The following is a 26,216-nucleotide window of genomic DNA, read 5'->3' on the forward strand; positions in this document are numbered from 1 at the left end:
GGAACTTTCTTTTCTTTTTGCTTGACTGTGCTGTGCATCTAAAACTGTCCTAAAAATTAAAATCTACTGGTGATGATGAAGGATAGAGAGAAGAGGAAAAAGAGGAGGAAGAGGGGGAGGAGGAGGGGGAGGAAGGAGAGAGGGTGTAGGGAAGAGAGGGATGAGGGGGAGGGGGGGAAGAGAGAGCCACCGACAGCTCTCACCCCCACGAAGAGTGTCCAGGAGGCCCGCGCCTCGTGCCGCGAGGCGTCCTGTGAACGTACACTGTGCCGGCCACGCACAACTACCTCGGGACTCGCCTACTGGGGACACCTGGTGACCGTGTCACTCCCCAGTGACATCTCACCAAGTCTCCGCCCCCTCCTGGTCGGGACAACTCATGACTGACGTTTAAGAGTTGCGCGCCAGACTCACGGACAGGTGCGTCTGAGAAGGACGCGGCTGTTCTCAGCCTCCGATGGAAGACAAATGAAAAACCCCACGGAAGAAATGACCTGTGAACGCCTTCACGACCTGCTGCGAGGTGGGTGGTGTGGGCAGCTTGTTAACCCGGGGGGGTGGGGGATGCCCGCCTGGGCCAGCAGACCCTCGGGCTTGCCTGGGGACTGACCCTATCCCGGCTCGGATCTCCAGAAAGGGAGCCCGAGTCCCCCCCGGCCTCCAGAGCATCTTGTGAAGAACCTTCATCTTTCTGAACAGAAGACTTCCTGACCCGCACACCCCAGGAAGAGGATACTTATCGGGGGGCTGCTGAATCATCGGATGTTAACGGAAAGGAATCCTTTGAGAGAGAAACAGCGAATGTGTTGGCTGCTTCCATGGCCTCCCAACCAGAGGGGACTCAGTGGCTGGCTCCGACCCGCCTGATGGCCTATGTCCTCCCTGGTGCCTGGGAGCACACACTCCCTCACGGACACCACCGAAGCGCAGACAACTCCAATCCACTGCATAACTAAGTGGCCTGGTTAAATGCAGCTACTGTACTAAGCAAACCAACCCGCCACGGCCACCAAAACCGTCAAGGCCAGTAGTGCCATCCCGACGTCATCATGGCAACCATAGGGCCAAGGTCACTCCCGTCCACGCTTTCCGAGGCCTCCCTACTCACTTCTCCCTCCTCTTTCCTGGGTGGGGTCATCACATCGTTTCCGTGGAAGCTACCGTCTACAGAGATGGCGCTCTGCCTGCCGTCCAAGCCCTGCGTCACCCAGTCCTAATCCTTCCTGCCATTTCCAGAGACCGTCCAGGTCTGTCTGTCACCATGAACTTGTCATTTCCCACAGCCCCTGCTCCCCCCGCCACCACACTCCCACTCTCCACGGCACGCTGTTCACGGGGACCCTTGCCCCTCCCCCTTCCTGGAAGAGGCTGCCCGGGCTGTCACGTGTCCCCCACGCTCAGGTCTTCCTGTCCACAGCACTTCCTGCACCTGCCGCACAGTCTAGCACGAAACACGACCCAACAGCTCAAGGACAGAAGTCACCGTCACGCTCGGACACCAAACCCTCACACGTACGTGGCATTTCCCGCAAAGAAAGAGATGCGGAAATGACATATGCCATCTGAAAGACTAAAAAGCAGTCATCACCAACGTGAAAAAGAAGCCTCTTCACGGTGTATACAGAGCTGGCGTCATGATTAATCTTCCCAGAAAGTGAGAACTACCGAACACATGAACGCGTTCTCCGGGGCGATCCAGGACCCACGTGGCCAGCACGGACTCACACATCCAACTGGGGCCCTTATGGCTCCGCGTTCTCAGCCGCTGGTTAACACGGTACAGGGTGCGTCCTGAACAGACTTCCACCTTCGGAAACCAAGGTGACACAGAGCGGGTGCTGCCCCGGTGCTATAAAGGACACGAAGAAAATTAATCTGTGACCAATAAAATGGAATTCTGACGAAGGTCACGCATGGCCCGGCTCCCCCTCTTCAGGAAATAAAAGGCACTGTCAGTACCGGCCAGGCCAGGAACAGGGGCTACGTCGGCCAGGCTCTGCCACAAGCCCGCGGCGCAGCGAACCCTTCAAACAGGCAGGTTGTAGAGAAGGTCCTGACGCCACCCTCCCCGCCCTCACCCCGTCCCAGATCCCGAGACTGACCTCTTCACAACAGCCCACAGACGACAGCTCCAAACGGTGACCCCTGACCCCCAGGACTGAGGACGGAGTCCCAAGAGAGGTGTCCTGCCAGTGAGGACTCGTGCTCGTTCTCGGAGGCCCCAGCGCCGGAGGGAGCAGCAAAGGTGCTGTGAGTCCGGACAAAGGTGCCTGTCACCTGGCGTGGCCCAGCCCGTGCTCAGCTGTGCGCCACCCGGTCTTGGAATGCACATGGGGAAGCCACGTAGGTGAGCAAAAGCTCCCAGAACTCTCTCCTCCTCCTTCCACTCTGAGGGCAACACACTGTCAAAGGGCACTTGAACCTGAACGCTACGCTGGCCCGTCCTCCAGCCCCCCAGCTCCTGAAGTTTATGAGCTAAGGCACTCTGCCCTGGGCAGGCCCTCGCCGAGCCTCCCTGGGTCCTTCCAGAACAGACGTGACCCCTGGGAAGTCACACAATGCCCGAGCCTCGGTGATACCAGTTCGGCGTGGCACTGAGGAAGCAGATTTATTTCTCCAAGCACCTGCTCTGTCTGTAAAATGGGAAGTCCACTGTTACCCACATAAGGTGGTTTTAACCACGAAGGGTTTTCCATTCAATAAATATTTATTGAGAGCCTGCTGCTCTAGAGGCTTGGGATACACCAGTTGCCAAAAAGGTTAAAAACCAACTAACCAACCAACCAACCAACCAACCAACCAACCAACCTCCTGACCTCGTGTGGAGGAGGCGGACACACGGACGGGTCAGCCCCAGGGCCCGCTCGGGGTAAGAGCGTCAGCAGGCTCTTATTTCATTGTTCTCAACAGGTTTCCTCTTCCAGCTAATCTTGCACCCAAGAAGGTACCGGAGTCATGCCCACTGCTTCCCGGAAACCCAAGAACAAACCAGAAAACACGTGTCCCCAAAGAAGCAAAAGTCACTATGATTATCTGCACTGTCCTTTCTTTGGGGAATGTGTCATAATCCTGTCCAAATGCCCCATCTTCCTGCACGAACTCACCCCATCATCGGGACCCACGGAGCCCAGCCACGCTCCGGTCCCTGGGGAGCCTTGTGCACCCCCAGAGGGAGTCTCACTGAGCCTGCTTGCTCCAACCCCCCAGCATTTCCAATTCCAGAATCTTCTCCTGACGTCTCTCCTTCCACGCACCCCGCAGTACCCCCAGGGCCCTCCGCCTCCCCGAGGGACACGGCCACTGCCCAGGCACACCCTTTCGTTCGTGAGGCTCATGCTTCTCCAGTATTCTGACACATCTTTTTGTTCAAGCTAATGGTTTTTAAGGGAAACCTCCAGGACGAGCCTTGGGAGTCACCCCTCTGACACGAATGAGTGACAGACTCAATTCCCAAAGCTGGTGGCTAGTGTGACACCCACTCTTTACAGCTCACAGAGGGGGGTGGGGGGGTCATGACTCTGGACATTCTGCTCTCACCCGTCTTTTGGGGGGCTCGGGCAAAGCATCATGGCAGGCCAGAGAACTTCTAAAAGTCATTGATAAGCCCCATTAATGTATCAAAATGTCACCTGGTCAGTGTGAACCATTAAAAATTATTAGTACAAGTCTTAGTAGTAAGTCATTAAAGTGCAGAAATATCACGAGAAATTTCGTGGAGAATATTCATCACCTTGGAGCTGCACTGCCAGCCCTCAGTTCCTGCTCCAAATCCCACAGTCCTTGCACGGCAGGAGATGCAGCCTATGGTCCATACCTGGGCACTCAGGTCAGGGTCCCAGTAAACCCGGGCACTCAGGTCATGGTGGGAGCTCAGGTCAGGGCCCCGGTAAATAAGCAAGGTGAGCTTCAATAGAGTATGAACTTCACTCAAACATCTGGAGACAATCAGCAATTTAACCACAGAAAACATACTCAAGTGTAAGATACACTTATGAGCCAGAGATGAAAGTCACATATATTTAAAAAATAACATGTTTAGAGCTGTGTCCTAATCCCTTGAGGGGACGTATTTCTTCTCCTCTACGGTGTGAGGAGAAGCGTAATTCAAGACTACAGAACTGCCCAGGGGTGTGAAGTGCTCCCCCCACTTCAGGGTCTGGGACAGGACCTGGTGTCAATTTCTCTAACAAGGAATCCGCCATCCATGCCACCTGTAAACCCAAAGCAGTTTTCTGATCTAACTCCATCAAGGTCAGTGGCATTGGGGGTGGGGGTGGGGCTATAAAACCACTGCTTCTGGGGTTGCCAAGCTAAATCTGGGTCATTCTGAAATAATCAGTGGAGAAAAGTGATAAAGATCAAGTTCCCTAGGAACTTTCAAGATGGCAAAGTGTGGGAGAGAAGATTTAAAACAGAGGGTAGGGGAGCGGGTGGAGTTATATGGAGCTCGAAATGAGTAAGACCACAGTGCATGATGTGAGGCTGGACATGCACCTGCTCGCCTTCGTCGGGCCCCCCGTGTGCCCAAGCAGCACCTCCTGGCAGAGAGTGTATTGTGCCTCCTGGGCCCCCAACAAACCATGATAATGAGGAACGCACCAGCCGCCCCATCTGTGGGCAGCGAGAAGGACTCTGAGCACAGGGTCCATGGAGGTATTCCCTCTCTGTCCACTGAGGCCAACGACCGGCCAGGATGCTCTTTCATCGAAGGACATGCTCAGCAGTAGCCTAGCGGAGTGTGCCTCTTGCAACCGGGATGGCTTTTCGTATTTCAGAATAAACATTACCTTTTACTGCCATAACTTTGAGCTTTTTAATAGAGACAAGGCTAAATGCAAACAGTGTCTGCTTCTCCTAGCTGAATACAAATCATCATCACGGGTTTTTAAGAGCAGACGCTGAAAAGTACATCAACTGCCTTGGATTTAGCCAAAGCAAAATGATATTTATACACGTTGGGGATGGTACAGGAGGCGACAGAAAAGAAAATATCACAGATTGGCCTGAAGTGAAGGTCATCATATTTTCTAAAGAGTCTATGTTCCCTTTGGGGCTGCAGATACAGCCAAAAGGTACGAGAGATGTGTTCTTCACCATGAAGATGAGGCCACCCTTCTTGTCTTCTCATAAAAATCTCAGGGCGCCTGGGTGGCTTAGTCGGTTAAGCGTCCAGCTTTCGCTTAGGTCATGATCTCGCGGTTCGTGGGTTCGAGCCCCGCGTCGGGCTCTGTGCTGACTGCCAGCTCAGAGCCTGGAGCCTGTTTCAGAGTCTGTGACTCCCTCTCTCTCTGACCCTCCCCTGCTCATGCTGTCTCTCTCTCTCTCTCTCCTAGAAATAAATAAAACATTAAAAAATTTTATTAAAAAATCTCAAAGGACAATGGGTGCTGCCTCTAGCACGGAGCAGCACAAACACGTACGTGAAACCCAATGTCATTTCCTGTCCTCCAGCCAGCAGGAGGGGAAGGGGCAGCCCTGAAGCAGGGGGGGGNTAGCGCACAGTGCTCTCCTCTGACCCACCCCGTCCATCCCAACAGGAGAAGCGCATCTCGTTCTCTTCCAATACCATTTTGAGGAGCCGTCTACACTCTCCTACAAATGGTCTTTTGTACGGTTATTCTTGCTGAATTGCAAACAATAAGACTTCCATAAATCAGGTCTGCCAAATCCCCTCCGCTGTTGATAATAAAATGAGGGCTCCCATTAGGAAAAGGAAAAAAAAATCAGAGAAACCTCCTCAAACACGAGACACATAAAACCGCGCTTCCTTTTTGCTGAAATTATCCAGTCCCATGAATGCACGCACTGGTTACCTTGATGAGAACACATAAAACAACAATATGCGGGTTGTAGTTAAGGCAGATATTTTTTGGTTCTGCAAATATGAGCGCAAGCAGTCTGATGTAAGGACGTAGCTAATCTAAGGGTGAAAAATATTTTTATTGCTCTGGGAATAGTCACCGTGAACTGTATGCAACAACAGAAAGGAGTGTGGGGGGGGTGGGGGGAAGCACATGCAGACCCGAGAGAATTACCAAATCAATTAACAAGTAATTCAGGAACTAATTTCTATATTGCCTCTTAGCACAAAATTGTATCTTTAATTTCTCCCGTAGTAAGCATCTCTATGATGGTCCTAGCACATACTGCCGCTGTAAATGAGTTTACAAGGATCTCTTTTTGATTGGCTATACAATATTATTTCTTCACAGTTCAATGCCACTGTAGCCAAGTGCTCTGAAATATTTAATTATACTGGTAGCTACCAGTTACCAATTTGCAAGACCCACAGTGAGTACAGTACATTTTAAAGAACTAGTAATCAACTAATTAAAACCACAGTGAATTCCAGATACTCCAATTACAAACAACCGCTGTGGAATACACTTAGAGGGTTTCCGGAACGGGGGAAGGAGTCCTCGCGGAAGGCCTGGCTGTACCGTGGAGCGCGGGTGCCCCCAGCCGCACACCCCGCCACGCGGGCGACATTTAGAAGGTGCGGCGGCTGCGGTGGCCTCTGGGTGGCTCTGTGCCTGGACGTTTACTGTAACTGAGGGAGCCACACCGCAAGCCTGGCCGGAGGTGAGGCCGTTAAATGCGAAGACGGCGGGGCTTTGGAGAGGCAGACGTGGGTTTGAATCCCATCGCTGCCTCTTACTGACTTTAGGAAATCGTGCAAGCAGAGCCTCTGCTTTCTCATCTGTAAAACGTAAAGAAAAGCACCCGGGAGTCTCACCGGGTTGCAGGGGCCTCAGCAAGCCTGCGGGATAAATAACTGGCACCGGTGCCAGATCCTTTCAAATGTGATCATTTTTCACAATAGCGAGATCAAACAGCATGAAGCTGAAGGACGCGGCTTAGGAAAAAAGTGGCCAGTCACAATATAATCAAGAGATGCACTAACATTATTTGTTATTTCTACCAAGTTTTTAAGCCCAAGGGAGAAGACAGTGCCCAGAATGTCTGTGTTAACAGCAGAAAGAGCACTGGAGTGTCTGAGAAGACGGGGCCTGGATCCTGTGACATTAGGAGGTGAAACCCTGGGCAAGTCACAGAACCTTCCGGGGGGTTCAGTTTCCCTACGTGTACAATGCGGACCTCTTCTGGCTGTAGAAACGGCACGTTCGTGATGCGAGGCCACGGTAGGCTCAGTACGAACACCAGCAGAGCATGTGATTGTTTGGGCCAAAATGGACCGATCAGAGGGGGCAAAAACTCTCTTATGGTTAATACATAGCATCTTTTATGTTAATGTTACATAAATATATAGCTATATGAATATATACGTACATATGTACATACAAACATTCCTCATTCTCTAAAAGGAATTACTTTAGAGAAATAGGAGAAATCTTTTCATGCAAAAAAAAAAAAAAAAAGATCTGAGATGAAACCCAAGAGATCTTGGTTTGCAAGAGGCCCCACATAAAGCTTCCTGCTTTACAGCAAACTGGGGCGGCACCTGGCGCGGCACCTGGGCCACAGGGGCGCTCAAAGCTTTAGTCACTCTCGGGATGTGCTGAGAACCTCCCATGTGCCTGCCCTTCAAGGCCCACAGCCTCTGGCCCCTGGGGAGCTTGCAGACTGCCTGCCCATCCTCACCAGGTCCACTCACACTACCACGGCTGACAGCACCTACTTGCCCTGGGGCTTCCTCCTCACCCCAGGGGGCTCCTCCCACCCCCTCCGGGCTCCTCCTCACCCTGGGGGTCCCCCAGCTCCTCCTCAAAGGCCCAGCAAGTTTCAAAACTGTCCTCACTTGCCCCTTCCCTCCAACACAAGAAGGCCGAAACAGGCTTTAATTGTTCTTGGATGGTAAATCAATGGAAGATTAAAGAAAGAAAAAAGAACACTGGGACAGTCTTAGCTGTCCTTTCGGGCTGTGANACTGTTCTTGGATGGTAAATCAATGGAAGATTAAAGAAAGAAAGAAAAAAGAACACTGGGACAGTCTTAGCTGTCCTTTCGGGCTGTGAAATAATTCCGTGTGGTACGTATTACTAAAAGGCAATAAGTATTTCAAAGTACTAGCGTACGTGTAACTACTGATGTTGAAATTTCCTTGATTAGAAGAGGCATTTCGTGGTATTTAGACTCCCAGCTCATTCCTTATGAAGGAGGGGAAATTTAGCTTTGCTCTACTTACACACACACACACACACACACACACACACACACACACACACGGCACCCAGGGCATTTTATTCAAGGCAATGCACGTTGATCAGAGGGAAACTGTCTTCATTTTTAAAAATCTACTTATTTTTTTTATTTTTATTTTTTAATGTTTTATTTATTTCTAGGAGAGAGAGAGAGACAGCGTGAGCAGGGGAGGGTCAGAGAGAGAGGGAGTCACAGACTTTGAAACAGGCTCCAGGCTCTGAGCTGGCAGTCAGCACAGAGCCCTACGCGGGGCTCGAACCCACGAACCGCGAGATGGTGACCTAAGTGAAAGTCGGACGCTTAACCGACTAAGCCACCCAGGCGCCCCTAAAATCTACTTATTGAATGCAACTTATATCGTTAAAAATGTTTTCACAGACTATCAGCATGGTCTCAAGGTATTTCTCCAAGATGTTCATCAATTCATGGTCATCAAAGGGAAAAATAATCACTTCCGACAGGGAAACCTGACAGAGCCCTCCTTGGCCGAATGGCCAAGGTTAATACCACTGTCAGGAAGATGCATCACATGCCCCCTGCAGAGGGCACCTAGGATAGAGCACTCCTGCCGTCCCCCAGCCCAAGTTGCATAACCTCAGCCCAGTCACGCCAGCCAGTGCGGGTTGCAGGGCCCTCTACAGTATATGCGGTCAGCATTCCTAAGATGACAGCAAGCTCATGGAAGGTACGAAAGACCACAGAACACTCTCAGGGTGGAGGTGGCCAAGGGGGTGAAGGGACCCCATGTGCACGGGGACCCTGGACTCAGAATGAGGTCTGCAGAGGAGCTCAGGACACAGGGTCCCGGGGGTGATCCCTGCACTGTGGCTGTGTGAACCTGCTGGCCTGGGGGGTGGGGGGTGCTGGGTGCAGGGTATCGGGGACTCTGTTTTTGGAGCTTGTGCATAACTATTTCACAACAAAAGGCTGAAAATATTAAAGGCCTTCTTTATTTCTCATTGTGTTCCTATTCATGCAACTTTAAACCAAGTATACATAGATTTTCATGACAGGTACGCTTTCCATTATTATTTTATAAACATTTGTCACACCTCTAAACAGTCTCTGAAAGTTCTAGAGGCTGTCTACCCTAGTGTTATTTAGGGACTGTTACTAATTAACTCCTCACTGGTGAGATATCTGTAGTTCAGGGGCTTTGATACTATAAATAACTCTGGTATGAACATTTTTGTACCTCTAAGATTTTGTCCCTTTCTCTTGGTGAATCATTCCTTTGGGATAAATTTCTAGCAGAGAGATTAAAGGGACAAAGTGAATAGAATTTCTTATGTCCTTTATGTACTGCTAGGTTATCCAATGTTCAGTAACACAGCAATGCGTTTCTAAAACATTCTTTTTTTTTAAAGTTTATTTTGAGGGAGAGACAGAGCATGAGTAGGGGAGGAGCAGAGACAGAGACACAGACTGTAAAGCAGGTTCCAAGCTCTGAGCTGTCAGCATAGAGCCTGATGCGAGGCTCGAGCTCACAAACTGTGATATGACCTAAGCCGAAGTCAGGCGCTTAACTGACTGAGCCACCCAGGCGCCCCTAAAACATTCTTTTTAAACTAACTTTTGCTAAGAGTAGAATTTTATCATGCTTTGTTAATTATAAACCAGAGCATAAAATGATCTCTCATTGTTTTAAAATTCTAATACTTTAGATATCACCAAAGAAAGGCCAAATATCCATCCACTTTTATTTGCTTCTTGTTGCTCTTCATTCAGTCGTCTCTTGAGGGTTACTTATAGCCTCAGCAATATGTCTCTATGGCAGATATATTTATATATTTCCATAAAACTTAATGCACATTAAAAATAATATTAATTATTTTCCTACAGAATAACTTCAAGAGGATAAACATATTCCTGTTTTTAGCACAAATTATAATCATGATGTAGAATGAAGAATGGGATAAAAACCTGGCAATTACAGAACACTCCAGCATTATGAAAATTTGCAGGTTTGACATAAAAAAAATCTTTACAAACCAAGTCATATAATGCAGATACCTGGATGGTATTTCTTCTGTATGAACGATGAAAAGTAGCAGAGGAGTTCTAGAAAGAAACAGTTTTCAGAAATGATTCTGGTCACTGACAACGGTTTCGTTCTCTGAAGGTTAAAAAATGTACCTCCTGGGGTGCTTGGGTGGCTCAGTCAGTTAAGCATCTGACCTCGGCTCAGGTCATGGTCTCACAGTTCATGAGTTCAAGCCCCGTGTCGGGCTCTGTGCTGACAGCTCAGAGCCTGGAACCTGTTTCAGATTCTGTGTCTCCCCCTCTCTCTTTCCCTCCCCAACTTGTGCTCTCTTTCTCAAAAGTAAATAAATAAACATTAAAAAAAAAATTTTAAATGTACCTGTGTCATACCTAAATATAGTATTCTATGTACATGAAACAGAGTCAAACATAAAGAAAACTGAATTAAAATTGATGCCGTTTTTCAATATAGAACAACGCTGAGTACGTCTCCAATGGAACACACTCTACAGCTCGTCCACTACCACTGCTTGTCTCCTACTCACCACTGCAGGACAGGAGTGCCAACTGGCACCCCTACGGAAGCGTGTGACATGCAGGGGAGCAGACGCGTGAAGGATTCACCTGCAGATTCATCAGACAAGATGGCAGCCAAGATCCCAAGACCTGATGAGTGTCACTGGAAGGAGGAGGGCAAAGGACACTGCCTCTCCTTGGGGACAAGGTAGGTGTTTCTAGAACAGAAGGCATTCCACTTGGGCCCCCAAAGACAGGACGATTAAAGGGACCAGTTGCCACCAAAGCTCATGTTCAACAGGGGAAGGGAAAAGCCCCAAGAGACCCCATGTGCCTAGACAGGGGTGAAAGTCTCCCGAGCCAGCCCTGACTGACTGGTAAACCACTGGGCCCGCAGGCGACCCTGGGTCATGCTGCCACACGGGTACCGTGGTCGGTCCAAGTGCCAGACAGCACACGCTTTCCAGGATGGCCCCATGTGTAACATGGAACGCTAACAGGCAAGGCCAGCGTTTACTTGGATTTTGATCTGGTTTAGAAAAGACAGTCGTTGTGAGCACAGATTCAGTCAGGGGGAATGGGGCAGGGAAGATTTTTCTAGAAACATACTTGAGAGGACTCCTGGATCTGACACTTGCGAGTGCTGAGACCTCATCTGTGGCATGACCTGGCCTCCCTATAGTACGGTAACTGATGCGCAACAGGCGCCCGGAGAAGGACAGCCTGCACTGTTCTTCTACGCCCAACACGGTAATAATATGCTTAATTGTGCGGACTTCCTAAGCAGGTGGAAATGCAAGTAAACACGGCGGGGTGCAGATCTCACTGAACTGGGAAGACTAGGTCTGGGGAGGCCTAGATGTTAACTGTGTCTGTTCTAGAAACATAGCTCTACTATTCGGGACTTTATAAAAGATGTCTATGTACGAATATATTTCCCATGCCTAAACCCTTCTGTGCTTCTTTCACACTATTTCATCAACTATCTACTTTTTTTTTTTTTAATGTTTTATTTATTTCTAGGAGAGAGAGAGAGAGACAGCGTGAGCAGGGGAGGGTCAGAGAGAGAGGGAGTCACAGACCAAAACAGGCTCCAGGCTCTGAGCTGGCAGTCAGCACAGAGCCCGACGCGGGGCTCGAACCCACGAACCGCGAGATCGTGACCTAAGCGAAAGTTGGACGCTTAGGCGACTAAGCCACCCAGGCGCCCCAACTATCTACTTATTTAATTACAGCTGTCGGCTTTGGTACCAAGGCTCTGAAAACCTGGTCATCGCTAAGTCAGTTGAAGAGTGGTGCCCTTGGCGAGATGCAGGAAAGGAGAGGGTGTTTATGCTGCTCAAAACTACCTGATAAAAACATCACTATCTGCTGTCCTTCCTGACAAGAGGTCCCCTTCTCTAGAACTCCGGGTGAGAGCTCTGGAGCGAGCGCCCCACTGTGGGCCTGGAGCACGCGTGGGGGCCACGGAGGCCCCAGGATGCCTTGGGCACCAGCAGGTAAGGCCCGGGCCCCGTCTCCATTTTGGGGGGAAGGTGTCCAGTCCAGCAGCCAAACGCCCCATGTGGCTCCACTGTCACTATTTTCCATACGAAAAGTGAGATTCCGATGGCCAGTGTGACTCCTCCCCCCAGGAGGACAGGTGCCCACTTCCTATTCACAGAGAACAAAAGCCAGCTTGGGAGGCGTCCCCGTCTGTGGTCTAGGTTGTCATATGCAGAGTCCCCGCATCTCCCACTCACAGCTGCTCGACAGAACGGAAATGAAATCAGATGGTGATGCTACAATTTTCTCAGGCGTCTTTGTAGATGCCTGTTTCCACAGCGTTTGCAAACGTGTGGACGGTGGTGAAGGGTCTACAGCCCCTCCAGGCATGCATCACGCGTGAGGATCTGAACCTTCGCAGCGAGGTCTCTGCGATCCTGCCACACCTTTCCCTCGAGAATGAGATGCTTTTCTCTACTGGCACCTTCTCCTGTACCCGGGATATGCTATCAAAACACACAGCGCTGTGGCCTTTATCACAGGGACAGGTCAGGTGACTCAGGACACAACTGATGTTGTGCCTCTGGAAGGCCAGCAGGGGAGCTGGGTGTAAGGTAAACCCCAGAACCGCGGGCACTCGCGGACTCAACAGGTGTTCGTGGCCATCCCCAGCCACAGGCCTGACATTTGCTCCTGGTCCGGAGCAGCCACCTTAGCCTGGGAACGGTTCCACTGAAACCACGGATTACCGCAGCGTTTCTTTTTAAAACCTACCTGATGGGTCCCCACTGCCGTCACAAGTACGAGACGTGCTGCACAGAGAGGGAGCTACAGGCTTCGCGACAGCACGCGTTCCCCTAAGTCTTATTTCAAGCGACCACTGTTTACTGAAACTTAGGAGGATTTATGCTGAAACTCTCAAGTCAGGAATGTTCTGAATATCGTGTGTTTGTTAACCAGGACACAGAGCCCACTTCGTGGGCTCTTTTGATTCTCCAACATATGGACAGGAATCCAGTGGCCTTAGCTTGTAACATCGGGAAGACTTACTGCAGAAGAATATTATAAGGAAGGCTGCAGGTGGTCCTGTGGTCACACACACCTGAGCGCCTGTCCCAGCTCTGCTATTAATCAGCCCCATGTTATGGGCTGAATTTTGTGCCCCCCAAATCCACACGGGGAAGCTCTAACTCACAGTGTGACTATACTTGGAGACAGGGACCTGAGCGATGTAAGGGAGGTGAGCTGAGGCCCTACCCCAGGATGACTGGTGGCCTTGGAGCAGAGGAACAGAGCCCAGGAGTGGCTGCACAGGGGAGAAGTGTGGAGGACAGGGTGGGAAGGCAGCTGTATGCAAGCCGCGAAGAGGCCACAGCGGAAACCAAGGCTGCCAGCCCCTTGCTCATGGACTTCCGGCCTCTAGAAATCAGTGTCTGTTGCCATAAGCCCCTCTCTAGGGCGTCTCCGTCATCGCAGCCCTCGCAGACTAACTCGCTGTGTGATGTTGGGCAAGTTACTTCTTTTCCTTGGGCCTTCCTTTTCCCGTCTGTCGAATGGACACAGTTTCTGGCTCCTAGAAACAGTCAGTGTTGGTTACTGCCGATACTCTGGCGGGTTATAATTACCCAGCGTCATAAGCCCTATGGGATAAAGCAGCAAGAGGGAGGAAAGCCTCGGATCAGGAAGAACAGTGGCCGTGATTGCTCTGCAGAGGGTGGCCCTCGGGGACACTGCCTGCAGGTGCAGTGCCCTTGGTGGGGGCCCTGGAGCCCCGAGCTCTACGCTGTCCTAAGTCTCCCACCCCGACACTGCCGTGCGGAAACACGGCAGGACGCCCCACAGCTGACACGGGGAAACAGCACGCCTCCCAACACCCCATCAAGGTCGGCCGGAGCCCCAGCCCTTCCAGACGCCCCTCCTCACACCCTCGGCTGGCACCCCTCCTTCCCACTACTGTGCTCATTCTGTCCCCTCCTGCCTTTGGCAGCTGCCTCCCCCAACCCCTTTCTCCCCCCCACCTCTCCAGCTCAGCAGAACCCATCGTTCCTTAGCTCCTGGGGCTCCCAGGGTCCCTTCCGCACGCTCATTCACCAGGACTGGGGAGGTCACGGGCTGGGGTCTTCACCGCACATCCGAGCCCAGCCTGGGTCATAGACACCTTCCCCGGCACGGAACCCAGCGCACATCTGCGCAGGTGAGCCCAGCCCGGGTCACAGACACCTTCCCCGGCACGGAACCCAGCGCACATCTACGCAGGAGAGCATGTGACTGCCACAGGCTGACTGTGTCTGATAAGAACTAATGCCCAGAACAAACATTACTGATTCATCCCAACGAAACCAAACCCCGGCGATGCCTGCCAAACGCGTGCTCCGGGGAACTTCCCTCCGCTTGTGTGGGAGCGTATGTTTCTGGGCTCGCAGGGAATTGGGTTTCACCATCACTGTTGAGCTTTTAGAGAAAATAAACAACATTTTGCTGAAATGAATCACTTAGTCAGATCCTCTCCCGGCTCCTGGATTTGGATACACAGAGGACACATTGAGTCTTCCAGGAAAGAACATTATGTCTGCACCGCCGTTTACAGCGTACAAAGCACTTCACACACGGCTTTGTATCATCCTCCCCCAGCTCCCAAGACCGGGGAGGTATCGTTTGAAATTGCTTTGCAGATTTATATTTAAATGATACGTTCTGTATTTCAGTTAATGTAATTTCTTCAAGCATTTTGTACAGGCCATATCGTTGTCCCCCACACTTTTGCAAAGGGGTCCTGTCCCGGGGGTGGGGGACAGTGTGTCCCATTTAGTCAAAGACAGACAGCTGCGACTTCCTTCCTCGACATCCAGACATTCTGAACTGTTTTTCCAATGACGGTATGATATTTGAGGAGTCGAATTAAAAGCATGTGACACACCCACCTGACCCATTAAATTAATAATCGTAATTGGCTGAGTCTGTCGCGAACCAGGCCAGATGCAATGCTCTCAGGGAGTTGTTCACCCGAGTGAGGTAAATTAGCTTTCAGGGCACTGGGGTCTGCGTCGGTAAATTATCTGCTTCTGGGGAACTAACTGGGCCCCTGATGCCGGGGCCGAGCTGATTTGCCACATGGGTGAACAACGTATTCCCATGGCGCCTCTCGCTCACCTTGGTTCCTCTGTGGTCAGGCCTGACAGCGTGAGCCATCGCGCAGACACCTCGCGGACGCCGCGGAGAGGGTGGCGCGGGCCCGCAGAACTGGCCGTCCTGTGCTCCTGGGAGGAAGAGCACGGTGCTCCCTCCTTCCCTCCTCTGCCTCCGTCTCCCCAAAGTTCCAGCCCAGTCTTCGGCTGGTTTCCTCTGCCAAAGTGCTGGCTGGCAGTCGACCAACGGGTGGCGAATGGTGTCCGACTTCGAGATGGGAAAGTTGAGCGCCATCAGGGGGCTTTGATTCCGTCAGCCCCACACAACCCAGCCCCTCGTGCTGATCCCTGGTGCCAGACAGCGCGGGTCAGCGGCCTGCGGCGGGCCGGCCGAGGGGGTGGACTCCAGAGGTGCCCTTCACTTCATCGACACTTGCTTTCTTCTACTCAGCTGAGAATCAAAACTGTGCCCTGCTTCAAACGGGCCCGTGGGCAGAGGACTCCCAGAAAGTTCCGCACCGCTCAGCGCTTCCACTCAGGGCTTGGGAAGGGTTTTCTGGTGGCTTCAGGAGGCTGCTGACAAGCGTCCGCTCTCCTGGCTGACTGTCCACTCTGGAGGCGACCATGACATCCAGGTTCAAGGTCAAAATTAAGACTTAAAAGCAGGTGTTCTGAGGACACTCCCTGCCTCTGGTGTATCCCCGGGGCATCACACACTGACGTGTGCGGACCTCGGCCTGCAGCAGGATCTCGCAGGCCCCCGGACCCGGAAGGTGCCTCAGCCGAATTCGCGGGCCAGGAGCCAACGGCCCAGCGACTCCTACGTGAGCACCACCGCGGCCACCAAGCACCTGCTGCCGCACACACCCCTCCGCTGGCCTTTCTTCAGAGTCCACGGAGGCCACTTTCTCTCAAAATATCAACCAGTTGATGAAACAGATTAAAAAAAAAAGCTGCATAAAGAGGGAAGCAGATGCTGTGTTTTGCCCATAAATCTCAAAGTTCCTGATAAGGCCTGCAGGCACTTGAAGCTCCAAAAAACGAGCCAGCGGGCAAGGGAACACCCTAGTGATGACTGAGAAAGGCCTGCGGGGGGGCCCGCAGGAGGGGTCTGCACCGATGGGGAGGCGTCTCGGCCACAGCCTGACTTGGCGGCGCCCCGTCGACTTCCGGAGCGTCTCGTTACTGATGGAGGACACCCACCCCACACGCGGGACGGAGAGCAAAGCTGGGAAACACTGGTGGCCGGTCTCACGGTGGGGAGGCCAGACTCCAACAGAAGCACGACAGAGCAAAGACAGTATGTCTCCCTCTTTGGGATGCTTTGGGGTCTCGAAGGAGACAAACATGCTCTCCAAGTATGGAGCCTCCCCGTGAGGGGCTCATGCGTCCCACCAGGTAAAACACGTGCATATCTTTCCAGTGTGTTACACGCCAGGCACGCGGACGGAGGTCTGAGAGGTTCAGACACACGGCCGTGCCCGTGGCTGAGCGGGAGGGGAGGTGCGGGCCCGGCTCCGGCCGGGGGTCTGTGGGGAATGGGAGAGGCCAGGGCTGAGGCCGCGTATCTGTACCATAATATAGAGATTAAAAGATGCCAAAGGGAAGGAAAGAAAGGAGAGCGCACAGCTGCCGTCCCCCAAACAGACCTCCCATCTGCCACCCACGATTTGCATGTCACCTTCTCCGGGCTCATTTGTACTTCATTAACTGCCATTGACTTAACAAGATTTATGCAAATGACACCAGAGAAGCGCCCTAACTCCCACTGCAATCAAGTGATTATGTATGTACAACTCTCCACAGCAATGAAAAATTAATACGTGACAAGCCCACTTGCCGCTGAGCTGGGCCTCCGGCTTTTGTTATTTTTTAAATTTTTTTTATTTTTCTTGCTTTGCTTTTTAATTTTTATTCCAGCAGACTTTATCTTATTAGTTAAAAAAAAAAAAAGAGAGAGAGAGAAAAAAAGAAAAAATAGAACACTCTGAACCAATTCTCCTCTAAGGCCCCAGAAAGGACGAAAAAGGAGAGGTGGGTCCGGGTCCTCAAAAAACAAAAATCACTTTGCAGAAAAATCAGTTACGTTCTCGATGAGGAATCTTTAACCACGGGAAAGGGGGAGTGATGGAGTCCTCACCTATCATCATCCAGCTCAGCTCCCACGCTGGGGGAAGGAGCCGCTGCTCTCACAAGGAACGAGCTGGAAAACGTGAGCAAAACATGGTTAAAATAATCCACTGGAACTCGAGCGATCTGTGCGAACACGAGTCGGCTGCAGGACGTGAAGAACCGCCCTGCTTGGGTCCTAAACCAGCTGCCACCGGATTCCCAGGAGGAGGGGCAGGAAAGGGTCTGCGGTGAGTGATCAAAGACACTGGCCAGTGTGGGACCCAGGAGCCTAACCAGCCCCGCGGGATCACGGGGGCTCTGGGGCCGGTTCTCTGCTGTTTGCGCTAAGGGCCCACGAGCCGGGGTGCGGGGCTCCCACGGGTGGAGCAACTCTTGAACACGGCTGTGCGTGAGGTCCAAGTCCTCTGTGCCGGGAGAAGGGCAGGAGTGGCAAACGCACCATGGGCGGGGGCTGGGGGGCGGGGGGAGTGAGTGTGAAACACGAGTGTGGCCGTGTCATCCCTGGAGAAACATGTTGTGGCTGTGAATCTTGGAATTTTCTTCTGCATAGGCACAGGGTTTTTGTGGTTTTGTTTTAAAGTTTGCTCACTTATTTTGAGAGAGAGAGAGGATGCGCAGAGAGAGAGTGAGAGAGAGGGAGGGAGGTCCTGAGCGGGCTACGCGCTGTTGGCACAGAGCCGGATGCAGGGCTCCATCTCACGAACCATGACATCATGACCTGAGCCGAATCAAGAGTCAGACGCTTGACCAACTGAGCCACCCAGGCGCCCTTGGGCAGAAGGTGTTTTTGTCTGAGGTCAGGGCTCACCTGGTTAATTTAAAACACAGAACTTTGCTTTTCAAAGCTTTTGGAAGACTTTTCAGCAAAAGATGCAGTGGGAGCCAAACCCTGGCCCCCTTGGCAAGCTTCTAGAACATGCTGGCCACATCTCCTTCCTCTGCAGCCCCTGCTCCTCGTTTCCAATGGCCGAAGTCACCACGCCGGGAGGGTCAGGAATTCAGACCCTCTCTAATGGTCTCGGATCCTTTATGAACACGGCGTGCACGGGCATGGGGGCAAATCTGTACGACCATCTCTAGACCCACATCAATCCCTGCGACTCACAGAAAGGCTCCAACAAAGGTGCCCTGAGCAGGGCTAATTTGAAAATCCAGCTTTGCTGGAATTAAAAGAAACTCTCTCTGGAAGGTCTACATCCTGGCGTGTGGAGGGACTTGGGGATCATCCGGGGCCCATTTAACAGATGAGGAATCTGAGGCCTGGAACATTCTGCTGTGGGTGGTGGCGCAGCCAGGTGTGACCTTCTGGGGAGGGGTCTGCCTGTGGCTGCACGTGGGGGCAGCAGCGAGTAAGGGACAGAAGCCGCACGTGCTCCCCAAGCCCGACTCCTTGGGAAAGCAGACCATGATTTAGATTTCGACGAGATTATTTTGAACATTCACAATTGAAAGGCTTCCAAGGACTGGATAATACTCATTTTACGCTTGATGGTCAATTCCAATCGGCACACGTATTGAAAACCCAGCCTGTAAAGCACCCCCCCCCCCCCCCCCCGCAGATGAGCCGGGTACAGATTGAGTGAAGGTTCCAATTACACGGGGGGCCTGCCCAGCTCGCGTGGAGGGCAGCACCCCCTCCCCCATCGGCAAGAGGCGTGAATTAACGAAACAGTCTAGAATTAAGTTTTAATATTCCCAAAAGGAAAGGTCCCCGGTCTAATTTTTTAAATGAGAGAAAAATGAGTTAAGTGATTTCCATAATTCTAGTTGCAACGGCATCGGTGGCAGAAAAATTCCACATTAAAATCGCCTTATCGGACATCTCAGGTTTATAAATAAAGGCACACAAAGGAAGAATAAGTCAGTAGGCGCATGGACCTTGATGCTAACAGAACCATTTTAGAGCGAGGACATCACCCACCAGCGAAGAGGAGGGAAGACGATTTTCCTTAATGGTGCCCCGTGCTAGTCCACACATTTGTGGCCCAGGAGCTGGAACGTGTTTGTCACAACACCCTGTGGAGCACCCACTCGGGCCTCACCCGGGAAGCCAGGGCCCCAGTCAACCCGTTCCCGAGCATCCACATCGAACCCGCCTGGTCCCTATTGCTGCACTCCTGAATGCACTGTGTTTGTGCACAGATTCTAGCTCTTTGTGAGGGCGGCTGGGGCCAGGCCGGGCTGCGGAAGGCTTTGGGAAACGGAATCGGTGTCCGCGGTAGAAGCCGACCGAGAGCGATCACCCAGAGGGACAAATTGGTCACAGCCGTCTTCTTAAGAGGCAGAGTCATTATTCTGCCCAAGGATCCCCCCCCACCAACCCAAGCAGAATGCACTCTCGATCAATTGGACTTCTTTCACAAAGTAAAAGATGCTGTTTCCAGGAGCCACAGTGCTGGGTCGAAGTCTTTATTTTTATTTTCCTTGGAAACATAATAGCAAAATAGGTCACGTGAATCCCCATTTTACTTGAGACGCGAAGTGATTTGGTGCCTGGTTTCTGGGCTAATGAAAACCTATTTCAGGCTAGCAACATAGGCCAAAACAAATGCTTGAATTCAAGTCCTGTTGTGTAATGAGGAAGTTTAATTAAGGCCCCACATTACAGCTGTAAATGTTCCTTTATATAATAAGGTCTAAATGAAACTGAACCTAATCAAAGTTACAATTCCTTCATTAGCAAATTACAAACAGGAGCGCGCAGCTGACACACCGGCCATGATTATCACAACTAATTGCCTCGTTGTTACAAACCAGCCTGAAACAGTGTTCAGATGTCCGTCTGCGAGAGCAAATTAGGGCCACATCGGCTATTCCTGTGATCACAAGGGGCTCTTGTACAGCGATCTGATTTACCCCTGTCGACTGGCGGCCAGCGGCCCAATCAAAGCCGAGCTACAAAGGCAGCCTTTGAAGCCAGCTCAGCCTCGAAACACACTCCATATGCAGCGGGCAGACTGTACTTCATTAGATCTGTTGTCACATTTTCCCTCTTCTTATTCTAATGATCCTATTTTAATACACACAGGAACCTCTTCTAATTGATGTCAAGTGAGTGACTTCTACATTCATCAACAGAACACATCAAACAAACCTTGGTGCGCGAGCCAGCATCATAGCAAGGAGAAACCCGAGGTGTGTGTCCAGCGCCAGGGAGGGAAGAAAGGGGGAAGCGGCGTACCTGTTTAATTGGGATGGCTCGACCGCTCCCGATGCTGTCTGCTCGGCCCTCCAGGCCTTTCTTCTCTTTGTCTGGGTCACTCCCTTTCCGAGACTGCAAAGCAAAAATAAAGTTAGCGTTTGGGTAAGGGCTGTGGTTCACGGATCCGTGGGTCTGCCCTTATTTGAATAGTTTCTGCACGCCCATATGGAGAAGGCACGGATGGTGTACGCGTGGACGCATACATGCCCGGGGAGCAGACCGTTTCGGGCTTTGGATTTCCACTGATCCGTCTTTTTACAGAGAATTTTCTCAACTTTTCTCCCTACTTTCCCACCGCAGAATTATCTTTTAATTCTTTTTTAAAGAGTTCAAAATTCAATTACTGGAAACCAATGGACCATACAGGGAAGTAACACCCAACAAGAAAACACATTCTGAGGCTGCAGTTAACCCAGCCGAGGAGGAAAGGCCTCCTTCCTTGCGGCTTGGTTGGGAAACCTACCACATAAATGTACATATTTAACGGATGTCTGAGGGATGTTTAAATTCTGCTAACGACGGAGCTGAGCGATTTAACAGCACAGCCTTCTTTCGCATCAAGGTGCCGTTAATGTTGTTGTTGTTTTCTTGTAATTTTTTTATAATGGCTCCCGGATGGTTAGAAAGCAACACCCTTCAAAGTCAAACCGGTGTGCCACCCCACAAAACACAGCAATGGGGGCAAAAGTTGAAAATATCTTTTTTGGCAAAATATCAACACTTGGGGAAAAACGAGCAGCTTAGGTGGTCGGACAGTCTCGTCGGTGGAGCCGCTGACGGTCTGTGAACGGCCTCGGGAGGGCGCGGCCGGCAGAGAGGGCGGCCGCGTGCCACCCAGGGAAGCTACCACCCCACGCACACGGTGACTTCGGCGAGTGAAAGGCACGCCGCGGCTCCGGCTCTCAATGGCATGAGAGAGCGTGAGCACAATGATTTTCTGACAGATTTATTTTATTATGAGAGAAAGATCTGAAACTCGTCCTCCTTAATAACTGTGCTGACAAGTGACAACTTCACTCCATTACTTTTCAATGGGAACATTACTCACGCAATATTGAAAATGGAGAAACATTTTCGTGTGCTTTTCAAATCGGAGATGATATATGAAACGGAGAGACTTTGTGGTGTCCGGTGCAGCAATGAAACGCTAATGGAAACCAGTTTCAAAGGGTGTAAGACAGGGCAACTGATTTTTTTTTTTTTTTTTTTAATATTAAAAGGGGCAACGTCATGGGGTATGACAGAGAGACGTCCCTGTGGTATAAACTCAGATGCGGCACTTCAGAGAGCATGTGTGCTCGTTAGGAAAGATGCCACTTTGTTGAGCGGAAGAGCCGATGTTTCCTGAACACCTACTATGTGCCAGGCACCGCGCACCTCTTTTCTTTAGGAGGCTAGCAGCCTGGAATGGGGTAACCGGAAATGAAACATGCAGCAAATAGAAAGTTGTAGAAAAATGTAAAACAAAGTTTGTCCGTTTGGGCTAAGAGGCAATGGGAGATACTTAATCAATTCCTTGTCATGAATTTTAGCCACAGGGTAAGGGCTCACTTTTCTCTTTAATTAATTCTTTAATTAATAATGTACAGTTACAGCTATGAAATAGCCCTAACTTCTCCTTTTGCCATATCTGAATGCACAGGCAAGTTAGAACTCGAGGTTTCTATTTGTAAAATAAGATTCAAAGCTCCCAGGAATAATATTTAAAAAAAATTTTTTTTTAACCTGCAGAGATCATTAATGGAGCTTTTGGAATTTGATGAATTCCAAACGTCCCAATTTGAAAATCCGCCTTCATTATTCTCTATTAACCAGAATAATTAACAAAACAAACATAAAAAAAAAAATGAACGTCTTCCTCAAGGCAGCACATCTGTCCCCACAGTCCCTCTGTCTCCAAGCAGGAGACTTCCAGATCCCGCAGAGGCAGGATCCTGGAGAAACAGACTCAGTGCCTGATCGCACGCTCGGGGGTGAGGGGTCTTGAAAGTCAGTAAGACTTTGCCGCCAAAATGCCACAGAGTCCCTGATGGCTCTAAGGGTCTGGCGGAGAGAGCCGGGACACGGGCATTTCAGGGACAGGGTCCCCCAGTCCCACGACTGCTGTCCCCCAGCAGGCTGCAGTCCCACCGACAGCACGGACCCCCTGGGCACGAACACACGCCGATCCGCGTGAGTTCCCCGACTCATCCGCCACCCGGGGACGACATCCCCAGCAGCGCACCCTTGTGCTTGCGCTGACACGGCTCCGGGACATCCTCGAGCAGAGCGGCTCTGGGCACCAGCTGCACATGTCAGGAGCGACCGTGCGACGGGACCAGCCAGCCGCCCACACCTGGAGGCTAACAAGGGCTGGCCCCCCTCCCACGGTGTGGGGGGTGGGGGGGCAGAGAGAGACCTCCACTGTTGCCGATGCCAAACACGGAGAAAAGGGAGGCTGAGGCGACCTCCTTCTTTGCAAAAACGTTTACCTTTTCCCACGTGACGTAAGATGCCACGGAGGGGACCCCCCACCAACCACCTGCGCGCGGGGACGCGAAGCATCTCTGCAAGAGCCGTCGCCGCCCAGCAGAAGCCTGCATGTCCCCCGCAGCCCATCGCCAGGCGGAGGCTGCCGGCCACACGGGGACAGACCCACGCTCTCCTCCACTACACACACGACACACGCGTGTATTCACACCATGCACCTTGCTGCCTATTCTTACTGCGAGGTTCTTGGAATCTTTCCACAACGCGGTCACTGGGTATGCTTGGCTCTGTTTTAACGGGACCGGCGTGGTGGGGTGAGCTTTTGAAAGGACCCTGTCAGTGAGCTGTTATTTTAAAATCTGAAAAGAGGCAGGGCAGTGCCCAGCGGTGCTAAGTCAAGACACATGCTTGACTCAGTTTAAGATGTGGATACAGACAATAAACAGCAAATTCAAGGTCCCGCGGATCCTCAGACACGGAGACGGGGGTCGGGTGGGGCTGTGCTCAGGACGCACACTTGGAGGGCCTCACCTCTCACCCAAGATGTGTTATTTCTTTAGTGGCGGCGGCGGCGGAAAAATGCTTGTGTCTGATGAGCTGTGTGGTAAGTGTGTGCACGTGCTTCCTATTCCTCCGTGTGAAAATATTTTCTCATATACCGTCTTAACCACGTGTACTTTAGGGCGGCCACACTAAATTAAGTGTCCTGAGAACCCACGTTAGGAAACCAGAAACTGAATGGATGTATCCTTTTAATATTCTTTTCTCAAAAAAAAAAAAAGATTTCTTTCGAAAGCAGTAAGCAAAATAAGATAGAATTTAGCTTCTGATGGATTCCTACGGCAAATTTAACATAAACTGGCGACTACTGGAGAGATTCTGAGTTTATTCCAGTTAGTGTTTATGCTGGTTTATTCTAGAGCGCATGTCATTTCTGTCTAAAAATGCATGTGTACACAACCAAACATCTGTGGCCGGAAAACGAGGGTCCAGAGTGGTTGGTAAGCTTGTTACAGGTCTACTTTGTAAACTTTATAAGCATGGGATTTGAAAAATGACGTGTGTACTACTTAATTCAGTCTGGCCTCTTTACGACACTCTACTAAATAAGGTGGTGAGTGCCCCTTCACACGGGTGTTACAGCTCCAGGCTGCAGGGGGTTTACTCACTACGATGTTCGGCACATGGCACATCTGTCCTCCTACTAGAGGCTTTTAAATAAACACACGCTTTGCCACTTTAAGCCAATAATTACCAACAACTGCCAGGGATGGAGTCTATGAATGTTACGTGTTTAAAAATAGGTGCGTGCTAATAATGAGGATTTAGTTTCCTAATTGCTACCATTCCAAAATTAATTTGCCGCTTCTCATTCCTTGGATGACACTGACATCTAGTGGAGTTAATATTTCTAAGGTCTTTAACTTAAACATACGCACAGGTCACCATGACCACCGCTGCCGCCACCACCGTTTCGTTCAACGTCAAACCCGGTGACGACCAACATTTGGCTCCCGCCTGAGGACTGAAGCCTCTTTCCCTAAACACCATGATGCAAACCCACCATGGTGCCGGCTTCCTTCATTGCCCCACGTTTCTCTTCCCGCTAAGAAGAGACTCCATTTCTGAAATGGTTTACTCTCAAACTGGTTTCCAACACTGAACGAGAAGGAGACGAGGAAGGAATGATGCACAGGTTCACGGGCAGGCTTTCGCATCATTAGGTCCACCGATCACGGCACGATTAACGGGGACGCTCAGTAGCCCCAAGGAGGAGTTTTCGCTGGGTCCGGCACCTTCCCTGCCTGGCCGGGACGGCTGGGGGCCCCCGGGCTCCTCTCGGATGCGCACACCTGTGCACGGCCCAGATAAGCAGGACAGTGGCCCCGTCTCCTCGTCTCTCTGCTCTCCTCTCGGCCCTATAGTCTCCAGAACACCTTCTCTTGAATGCGGACTGACTCTGGCAAGAACTTGTCCTGACAGATAGGAAATCTGGCCTCTGCAGACAGCAGAGGGGAAGGACGTATTTACTGAGTTACTATTATATGGAATCGTCCTGCCTTAAAGATTTCTCCTTTGTAAGCGACTGGGGTCATCACAGTTTGCCTAGAGGGCAGGGCCAGGGGTGAGATTTTTCTGGAACATTCCAGTTCCAGAGCCAGCCTCATAAGGGGCAGGAATGAGGATCTGCCACAGCTCTCCTTATAAACAGCCCCATTTTTAAAGATACTTCCTGGCTTCTCACCTCTTTCCTTAGAATAGAAACCAAAGCCAGCAAGGGAATCAAGAGCAAAAATAAATGATTGGGACCTCATCAAGATTAAAAGCTTCTGCACAGCCAAGGAAACAACCCAGAAAATTAATAGGCAACCAACGGAATGGGAAAAGATAGTTGCAAATGACATATCAGATAAAGGGTTAATATCCAGAATATATAAGGAACTCATCAAACTACACGCCCNAACAGCCCCATTTTTAAAGATACTTCCTAGCTTCTCACCTCTTTCCTTAGAATAGAAACCAAAGCCAATGACTGGTAAGGAAGGCATGGTGTCCTTTCTTCCTGCTGGGCCCTAACAGGTGGGGCCAGGATGCAGAGACCTTCCTGGTCCCTGTTCGAAGCCCTACTCCCAGACCCGCTGGCCGCCATCCCTCCCTGCACCTTCCGCAGCTGGTTTCCCCAAGTCTGTGGGTGCACGCAGCCTGTCTGTGGGTGATACCTCTCCAACCTGGCCTGGCGTGCATGGGGCTCCCGGTGTCGGGCCCCGCTGGGAGCTGCTATTACTCTGGGTGTAATTTCACTGTAAGGCCTCCGACGCCATGAACAAATTTAACCAAACCAGACATTCACGTGCGTTCTGTCACCTGACCCTGTACGGCTTTCGCTGAGCGCCGTCCGAAATCCTTTTTATACCTGCCACTGTATGGAGAGAAAAATGAAAGCCAGGCCACGAAGACGCTTTGCCCCAGGGAGCATCCTTCTAGCATCCCCTCCACCGAGAACGCTGTGGTTTGCAGTTCAGAGAGGCTAAGCAGCTTGCCAAGGTGGAACAGCTACCGGCAGTGGAGGCTGGGCTCTGAGTCTGGTCTGTCTGGTCCTTGCTCCGTGCCCCCTCCCCAATCCCCCCCCGCCCCCCCAG

General features: G+C 51.2%; 1 protein-coding gene across 1 annotated transcript in view; it reads right to left on the reverse strand.

Moving 5' to 3' along the window:
• The window catches only part of AGAP1 (ArfGAP with GTPase domain, ankyrin repeat and PH domain 1), a gene marked incomplete at its 5' end in the record, with an annotated part of 529,501 nt that overhangs the window by 238,780 nt on the left and 264,505 nt on the right, over positions 1 to 26,216 (reverse strand). Inside the window, one exon of the mRNA XM_077758421.1 lies at positions 20,587 to 20,679. Within this exon, the coding sequence (XP_077614547.1) occupies positions 20,587 to 20,679 (93 nt within the window). The remainder of the gene's footprint in view (positions 1 to 20,586; positions 20,680 to 26,216) is intronic.

The sequence above is a fragment of the Crocuta crocuta genome, unplaced genomic scaffold (assembly GCF_008692635.1).
Source record: "Crocuta crocuta isolate KB4526 unplaced genomic scaffold, BGI_CrCroc_1.0 scaffold290, whole genome shotgun sequence".
In the NCBI taxonomy this organism is placed as follows: Eukaryota; Metazoa; Chordata; class Mammalia; order Carnivora; family Hyaenidae; genus Crocuta; species Crocuta crocuta.